General features: G+C 51.5%; 2 protein-coding genes across 2 annotated transcripts; both read left to right on the top strand.

The window, feature by feature from the left end:
- Nucleotides 1-1451: 1451 nt before the first annotated feature.
- Nucleotides 1452-3493, top strand: LOC103627225 (uncharacterized). The gene has a single exon (NM_001323346.1). It carries the CDS (start codon nt 1901-1903, stop codon nt 3305-3307), a length of 1407 nt encoding a protein of 468 aa, NP_001310275.1. The 5' UTR covers nt 1452-1900; the 3' UTR covers nt 3308-3493.
- Nucleotides 3494-3720: 227 nt separating this feature from the next.
- Nucleotides 3721-8104, top strand: LOC103627224 (putative nuclease HARBI1). Its single transcript, XM_008647515.3, has 5 exons — nt 3721-3877; nt 3988-4059; nt 4244-4299; nt 6745-7519; nt 7604-8104. The coding sequence occupies exons 4-5, from the start codon at nt 6745-6747 to the stop codon at nt 8032-8034; spliced, it is 1206 nt and encodes a 401-aa protein (XP_008645737.1). The 5' UTR covers nt 3721-3877; nt 3988-4059; nt 4244-4299; the 3' UTR covers nt 8035-8104.
- Nucleotides 8105-9067: the final 963 nt, after the last annotated feature.

The raw sequence follows: 9067 nt of genomic DNA, 5'->3' as shown, positions 1-9067 counted from the left end.
TCAGCCTCACCCTGGCTGGTGGCACAGCAGTCAGAGAGGGGCGAGTGACGCTGTTTTCCTGTCAGGTCTGTCAGTGGGAGGGCGAAGTGACTGCGGTCACTTCGACCTTGCCGACTGAGGCGCGTGTGTCAGGATAAGGTGTCAGGCGATCCTCGCATTGAATGCGTCTGCGATGCGGTCGGTTGGTGAGGCGATTTTGCCAAAGTTGCTTCACAACGAAGCCTGCCCGAGCTGGGCTTCGGACGAGTCGATGGTGCGCCCGTTGCTTGAGGAGGCCCTCGGGCGATGCGTGAATTCGCCTGGGACTACTGTTCCCGCCCGAGGCTGGGCTCGGGCGAGGTGAGATCGCGTCCCTTGAGTAGATGAAGCCTTGATCTGAATTGCGCCCATCAGCCCCTGCATCTTGTGCTGATGATGATTACCAGCCGAGTTTAGGAGTGTTAGAGGTACCCCTAATTATGGTACCCGACATCTATGACTTAGAATAAGTTTAGTACAAGACATACAACAACTCAATTCTTAGCCTGGCTATTATTCCACATGCGGTTAGCCCATTCATCCCTTACATTAACCCATATTGAGTTATCATGAGCAGCAACCCCATGACCTTGAGAAGAGGTGTTAGGCACCCAAGAGGCCTCGGGGCAACACCTCATCAGCGAGCAAGTACTAATTTAACTTGGAGTTTAATGTATGAGCGGTTTTTTGTCAAAGGACGTCACTTAGGTTCACGAAATTTGAAAAATGCATTTCTAGATCTTTGAACTTGTAGGAGTTTTTCACCACAAGAACTTTTACAATGTGCTCACGTTATGAAGTGTGGAGAGTCATGAAGCCTGAGGGATAAGTTTTTCTCTTCGGTCCTCTTCTCCTTTCAGGTATATATATCCAACAATGACAAATAAAAAATTAGCTCATAACTTATTTTACAATGTTTATGTTTTGTTTACTTTATTCCCGAATGCTCGCAACAAGTAGAGAGCTAGTTTACATTCAGCGGTAGTGCATTACCCAACGGTCCCAACCCCACTCTAGCGAACGTAGTCGTGACATGGATTTGCCTCGAACACAAAATTCACATGGGAAGGAAGGAGCTTGCCTTTTATTTGCATATAAAGATGCCTCGTTTGTACTGTATCATACGATAGTTTGGGACCGGAGGCGCAACGCAACTGTGGGCTGTGGGCCTGTGGCCACGTCGATGCGGTGGCCCTCCGAGTACATGTACTGTACAGCATGCGAAGCGTAGCGCAGGTACGAGTACGACCGAGAACGATACGAATACAAGTGACGCCGTGACGGAGCGACCCCGCGCATGAAAAGCAGGAGACCCCACGTGGCCGCCTGCTCGGGCGCCGCACCAAGCTGCCACCCCAATACCAGGCCTGGCCTCGTATTCCCGGCCTGCATTAAACAAAATGGCATGGGCCGATGGGCGAATGGCGCCCCCTCCTCGCCCGCTCTGGAAAAAAAAAAGGCTCGCAGCTCCGTCCGCTCCTCCCGCTACCCGCGCGGCACATACACGGACAAACACAAGGGAAGGTACATAGCCGAAGACCCGCCATCCTCATCCCACACCACGACCATCTCCTCTCGACCTCAGTCTCTCTCTCTCCCTCCTCTGCCCTGCAGGCTGCAGATGCAGTGCGCGTCTGGTACAACCGCTGCTCTCCCTCCGTCACCCGGCCTTCCTGTCCGGGCCAAATCTCTTGCGTCCAGCACCGCCAGAAACCTCCACCGGGGATCATCTACCTAGCTTCTCCATGCTCCGCATGGCCGCGGTGTAGCTGAAAGCTAGGCTAGTATCCTCCTTCCCGTTCCCGGTTCGCGCGCGGCCGTGTGTTCCGCCGGCCAAGAAACAGGCAGCAGAGAGCGTGTTCCCGGCCGGAGAGGAGCATCCATGGGGGAGAAGCAGGCTCCGGACGCGACGGCCGTGGCCGCGGCGGGCGCGGGGGACCAAGACGACGGCACCGCGCCGCCGCCGCCGCCGCCGCTGGACGGAATCCAGTACTGCAGCGAGCACCCGTACCGGCCTGCCAACGCCGGCGCCGCGGCGGCGGTCGCCGGCGGCGGGATATGCGCCTTCTGCCTGCAGGAGAAGCTCGGCCGCCTGGTGTCCTCCTCCAAGTCCAGCCCTTTCTTCCCGCTCGGCGGCCACCCGCCGCCGTCGGGGTCCCCGTCGTCGCCGCCGTCCTTCCGCCGCGCCGCTGAGCCGCCACCGCCGCCGCCGCCGCTCCACCCGTCCGGCGCCTCGCGCAAGTTCATGTCGTTCCACCGGAAGAAGACGCTCTCCTCGTCGTCCTCCTCCTCCGCCGCCGCCTCCGCGGGGGGAGGCGGGCTGAAGCGGAGCAAGTCGGTGGCGCCGAGGCCCGAGCTGGAGCAGTTCCCCTACTCGTCGTCGGCTTCGTCGCTGGCGGCCGAGAGCCCGCGCAAGAAGAGCTTCTGGTCCTTCCTCTCCATCTCGTCGTCCTCCGCCTACGCGCAGCAGGCCGCCGCCGCCGCCGCCGCATCCACGCCGTACGCCACCAACATGGGCGCCGCCGCCTCGAGAAGGAAGTCGGTGTCCGTGGCGTCGGCGGCGTGGGCGTCAAGGGGCGCCGGCGCGCAGGACCAGCGGCCGCGAGGCGGGGCCGGGACGGCGGCGGCGTCCGCGCTGGGGCGGACGCTGGAGGCCATCGGCGAGCCCGAGAGCCCCAGCCAGAGCCAGGTGTCGTCCTCTGCCTCCTTCGGGCGGAAGGTGGCGCGGTCGCGCTCCGTGGGCTGCGGCAGCCGCAGCTTCTCCGGGGACTTCCTGGAGCGCCTCTCCAACGGCTTCGGCGACTGCACGCTCCGGCGCGTCGAGTCCCACCGCGAGCCCAAGCCCCACAGGATGCGCGGCGGCGGCGGAGGCGGAGGCGGAGGCCTGGGCAACCTCCACGGAGCTGGCGCAGACGACGCTGACGCTGACGACGAGGACGACGATGACGTGTACGAGCACCAGCACCGGATCAAGTGCGCGGGCTTCTTCGGCGCCTTGGGCCCCGCGTCCTCCTCCTACTGGCTCTCCGCAGCGGAGGCAGGCGCGAGCGTCACCAAGAGGTCGTCCGGCCGGAGCCACCACCGGAGCTGGGCGTGGGCGCTGGCGAGTCCCATGAGGGCGCTGCGGCCGACATCGTCCTCCACCTCCACGAAGACCATCACCGCCGTGCCGCCGCCCAGCCACGTGACCGTCCACGGCAACGGCGACTCGTCGGCGTCGGCATTGTCCATACCATCCCCGACGCCGCCGCCATCGTCGTCGACGGAGGTAACCGCAGCGGAGAACTGAAAGCCGAAGCTGCAGCATGGCCGCCCCCACTGCCTTGCGTCCCGTCTGTCGATTCGCGCCGTATAGATCTCGACATCTCGTCCGTCCTCACCTCACCCCCCTGCTGTTCCTAAGTAAGTGTCTGGATGTGTAATTTCAACAACAAACTGCTCATAAGTTGAAGATCGTGCTGTGGATTTTGGGTCTGGTGTGGGCATTTTACGTAGACTGATGACAACCTTAGCAGGAAGGGAACGGCACACCAAGCCGAATTCGTTTTCTTCATTTATCAGTACATGTAAACTCACTTCAGCAGAACTTCATCGTGGCTGTTTGTTTCAGCTTCTGGGCGGCTTCTGGCCGCCAGAAGCTGAAGCAGTATCCAAACGCCCAGCTTCAGAGGCGGCTTTTCGTCGCAGCGCTTCGCATAGAAGCGACCCGCCTACGGCGCCCGCGAAGCGGCCTTCAGTTGGCTTCTACGCAACGCTTGGGATACGGCGCTAGGGTTGTCGCGCTCCCAATCAGCCGCCGTCGCTCCCGCTCCTCCCCACACCGTCGCTGCCTCTCCTCCCCACACCGGCGGCTTCTCAGGTACGGGACCTCTCCTCGATCTCCTCCATCCGTAAGGGTTGCCGCACGAACGCCGCCGCGTCTCGTTCCCGTCGGGTTGTCCCAACCTTTGAGCGTTTGTATTTCCCTAGGGTTGCCGCACGAACGCCGACGTCGCAGCTCCGTCCTCAAGCCTTCTCCCCGTCACGTCGTCGTCTGAGCAGGTAGGCTCGCCTCCATCCGGATCCATAGCCGGCACCGCTTTCCGTGTGTTTTCCCTCTACCCCGTTCCCCGTAGTGTTTACTGTTGATCCTCTTCGGTTAAGTCGTAATGTGCAGTCTATTGCGTACATCAGATCGGGTTTCGATGGAGATACTAACAAATTTTTTGTCCTATTTGTCATACAGATTACCCCATCAATTAGGATTGTAGGACTTCGGTACCAACCTCCACTGAAGCTAAGGTAACGTGAATATCAATTCCAAGTTTACTTATTTGTCAGCATTGATGCAGTTTAGGTGTTCCAAGAACGTGGGTCGATGGCCTTGTTTTAGTTCATAATCTTGTCTAGACCTAAACAATCAGTCCACGGTTAGGATAAGAGAAGTAATCTCAATGGTAGGGGTCAACTGCTTCATCAATTGTTTTGGTTTGAATAGTTACCTATATATCGAGTATCCAAAACCATCGACGTCCTTACCTTTCTGTTGTTTAGATTTCCCCTAAAACTCGGATTATTCGTCTGTTTAGGGATTATGTTCACGTTTTTGGGTAATTGTCCCCTACTTCGTTACCAGCTTAGGCACACGACATGGGACTACACCAAATTTTTGTAGATAGTCCCCATGTCTGCTATACTAACGACCTAACAAATCCACATCAGATGGATTCAGCAGACTCCATAGCCGACAAGGCAATTGGAAGGATGCAAGAGATTTCCGACAAGATATTTTCCGTAGCGAGGGAAACAATCCGTCCTGGACGCGGGTTGACCTCATTTGATGCTACCAAACTTCGTGTAGCTTTGGAGGAGATAGCTTGCATGCTGGAGCAAGACTCTCTGGTGTTGCAAGAGCATTTGGACATCGTGAACAACGTAAACATCCCTGTTGACAGCAGCTATGAACCTTCTACCTTGTCGTCACCACCCCCTTCTGACGACGACTTTACTCCACACTGGGACTTTGAGGAGCACTTCCAAAACTTCTGGGGTGTTGAATATGACTCCGATCAGATGCCTTCGTATAGTGACAATGATGTTTAAGGTCGAAGGAAGTGAACCTTGGAGTTAGGTGTTTCAATAACAGGGATGAATTCCCTGTGCTTTTGTGTAGTAAGGTCTTAGGGAAACAGGGAATCAGTTTGTTCTTTTAGGTTAATGGGCTGCTGTAAATGTGTTCCCTGTCCTTTTGTGTGCACTACCAGTTTATTTAAGGTTGTCGTTGTGTAATTAAGCAAATTGGAATATTAGTACTTATGGTATTACCTCAAGTTAATATGGCTAGTATATTGTTCATCTTTTATGCTGTTTTTTATCCGAGAGCACTACTTCGTATGTTGAAAACTATATACTTGTTATGCACTAGATGGACAAGTCCGGCAAAGTGATTGCAAAGTGGGATAGTAGAGCAACAAAAATTTACACAGAAATTTGTGTAGAATAGGTCAATGCTCGGAACAGGCCACAACAATTTCTAAATGCAGAAGGGTATGCTAACCTCATAAGGAAGTTTAAGGAACGCACTGGTCGCACTTACACCAGGGATCAAATGAAGAATAGGTGGGATTCGTTGAAGAGAATGTTCACCCAGTGGAAAACTCTTAATGAAAGGGCTACAGGTCTTGGTCGAGACCCTCATACTGGTTCAATCAGTGCGCCAGATGAGTGGTGGGCCAAGCAAAATGAAGTAAGTTCAACTTTTTTTTTCGTAGACTAACATTAGTATTGGCCATCTAAAAGTAGGACTACGAATTGGTGCAGGCAATGCCAGGTTGTATTATGTTCAAAACAGCCCCCCTAGAGAATGAGGACGAGCTAAAGGTTATGTTTGGACCCATTGTCTGCACAAATGAAAGAACCCTGGTTCCTGGCGTGGAGGATGCTAATTCATCTTCTGATGATCATTTGGAATACACTTTAGGTGGGGGTGAAAACAGCACACCTGACCCCTGCACAAATGCTACTGGGAAGCGTAAGATGCGCCATGATTCCCCAAAACCAAAGAAGAAAAAAGATTCGAGGGAAGAGTACATGAAAAGACTTGTGGAGGCTTTTGAGTCCCGCTCATTGACCACAAACAAGTCCATTACCTCTTCTGACAATGACCCGGTTCGATTAGAGATTAAAAAGCAGTTGCTACAAGTCAAGGAAGATGGATCACCTGAAGGGAGCGAACTACATTTGTTTGCGACGCATCTTCTGATTCATAAGAAGTATAGAGATGTTTTTGCAAACTTGGAGACAAAAGAAGGAAGAATCGCTTGGCTTCGCAATGCTTACGAGTTAGAAACTAAAAAGAGCACTTAGCTGGTGGACGTCCGACAACAGAGTCGTACATGTTTACTATTATCGTTGGTTGTGTTTTTCATCAGGCATGTCGTTTCATTAGATGTTAAAAAAGTCCACCTACATGCTGCTGGTCGGACAACTGAGGCTTATATGTTCAGTATGTTAGTTGTGTCTGCTTAATGAGTCATGTCGTGTCAGTTTTCGTTAGTATCATTTTCGCTTTCAAACAATTTTCCACAAATTCGAGTTGAACATGTATCAGAATAATCAGAGTTGTAACTTTGTGAGCTATGTGAATCTGTGAACTTCATATGCCTGTAAACTGTTCGGCTTCTTTAATATGTGTTTTATAAACTGTGGTTGCATATGAAATTGTGGCTCTTGGTTGTCTCCATGCAGATGTGTGACCCTTATGAACACACATATGATGATGAAATGGATGCACACACATCTGATGATGAAATGGATGCACACACATCTAATGACGAAACAGATGGAGAAATGCTTGTTGCTCTTTATGCTGTTGACATTTGGGGCAGGCATTTCAGTCGGGCTCCTAGAAGAACATTGGTCGAATCTGGTATTCAATGGGTTCAAAGAACGTTGGAGATTAGTAACGACTGTTTTGACATGTTTCGGATGCGAAGAACTGTTTTTCGACGATTGCATGACACGTTGGTACAAAATTATGGTCTGCTTCCAAGCAGGGGTGTCAGTACTATGGAAGCTCTTGGCATATTCTTGTGGGCATGTGGGGGTCCACAATCGTTTAGGCAGATCAGAAATAAATTTGGTCACTCATTGGAAACAATTAGCCGCAAGTATAGTGATGTCCTTAATGCACTTTATAAGATGTCATCTGACACAATCAAGCCAAAAGACCCACATTTTGTCGAGATTCATCATCGTTTGCGAGAGGCGAGGTTTTGGCCACACTTCAAGGACTGCATAGGCGCAATAGATGGTAGTCACTTCCCAGCGGCAGTCCCGGCTTCGGAACAAGCGAAATATATTGGCCGACACGGTTACACGTTGCAGAATGTAATGGCCGTATGTGACTTCGATATGAGGTTCACATTTGTGGTGACAGGATGGCCAGGTTCCGTACATGACACAAGAGTACTACAAGATACTTTAATAACTTATGCGGACAGGTTCCCCCATCCACCGGAAGGTATATAAATATTTTGTTCATTAGTATAAAACAGTACTATTTTATGTCATATGTACGTAACATTTGTATTTTGAGTTTGTGCAGGTAAATACTATCTTGTCGATTCGGGTTATCCAAATAGAAAGGAGTACCTTGCATCTTATAAGGGTCAGAAGTACCACATTACGGAATGGCAAAATGCGAGGCAACCTATTGGGAGTAAAGAAGTTTTCAACTATGCGCACTCATCCCTACGAAATGTTATTGAGCGATCATTTGGGGTGCTAAAAATGAAGTGGAGAATTCTATTAAGTCTCCCTTCATTTTCGCTTGAGAAACAATCGAAGATAATTATTGCATGTATGACACTGCATAACTTCATTAGAGATAGTGCTCTACACGATAGAGATTTTGATGAAGTAGGACCTAATAGCCTAAGTCATGATCTACCTGCAGGTGAGAGTAGTACTAGCACATCTGATGAGTTAGACATGAGTGATTTTCGAGATGCAATTGCAAATGCATTAGTGTCGTAGTTAACTTAGTGCAATTGTAACGGTACTTATGATGTAATCAACTCCACTAATTAGTTTGTAATCAACTTTATCTGCGTTATGGGTTTCATTTTATCGTTTGTTCGAACACAATCTGCAATTTGAGAATCTGTATCCAAACACGTAGATTCTGACGAACAGCTTTTCTGCACAGCTGGCGAACCAAACACCTAAATTCTAACCACCAGCTTTTCCCAACAGCCAGCTTTTCCCCACAGCCAGCTTTTCAGATAAGCTGGCCAGAAAAAAGCCGAACCAAACACGCCCATCGGTTTGCCGCACTGTTGCGGTGATCCCCGATTCGAGATGTTGACCATATGAGCCGTGGTGACATTTCTTGGCAGCAGTAGTAGTAACTCGGGTGATGCTTCCAACGATGCACGGAGCTAGGCGTGGCCGTGCATTCATTCATGGGAAGGTAGAAGGTGTCCATAACTCCATACCTCCGATCGGGAACGCACACACAGTTGAAACTTGAAAGGCTCATCACCGTCTCTCGCTCACCATAACGACGGCGCATCTTGGGTGGTTGGGAGATGCAGCAGGAGAGCGTAGAAGACCGGGACGAGAATGGTTTGTGCCAGAGTGGCCATCTTGTCAGCTCAGCCAGCCTACTGGTCAGGGCAAAAGCCATTTGCGCCAGGCAACGACCACATGTCGACATCTCTCCTACCTGTAAGTACAAAGCACAGTTTGACTTGACCATTGCAGCTCGTGACCAGCTGCGCTCCGTACGCAGCAGCAGCACCGAATTTTTTATATTTTAGTCCTTCCTCAGAAAAAAATTCACGTTTGGACTTTAGAAAATTTAAATATCATTTTTGGACCTTTTGCTCGGCGCCATAGCCCATAGCGCCGAGGTAACACAGTTCGGCGCCATAGGCTATGGCACCGAGGTGCGTGCTACGCTGGCCCAACCTAAACGACGTGGCGCCAACGTGGTACCGAGCTCGGCGCCAAGATCTATGGCGCCGAGCTTGGCTATGTAACAGCAAATTATGTCTAGCTCAGTCAG

This window comes from Zea mays, chromosome 5, assembly GCF_902167145.1.
Source record: "Zea mays cultivar B73 chromosome 5, Zm-B73-REFERENCE-NAM-5.0, whole genome shotgun sequence".
NCBI classification, from domain to species: Eukaryota; Viridiplantae; Streptophyta; class Magnoliopsida; order Poales; family Poaceae; genus Zea; species Zea mays.
This window is presented reverse-complemented; position numbering and strand designations above follow the sequence as displayed.

Bases quoted from the DNA above. Each gene is read 5' to 3' on its own strand.
- LOC103627225 (NM_001323346.1), top strand. From the start codon at position 1,901: ATGGGGGAGAAGCAGGCTCCGGACGCGACGGCCGTGGCCGCGGCGGGC.
- LOC103627224 (XM_008647515.3), top strand. From the start codon at position 6,745: ATGTGTGACCCTTATGAACACACATATGATGATGAAATGGATGCACAC. The intron at 7,520-7,603 runs GTATATAAATAT...GAGTTTGTGCAG, and splicing joins GTTCCCCCATCCACCGGAAG to GTAAATACTATCTTGTCGAT.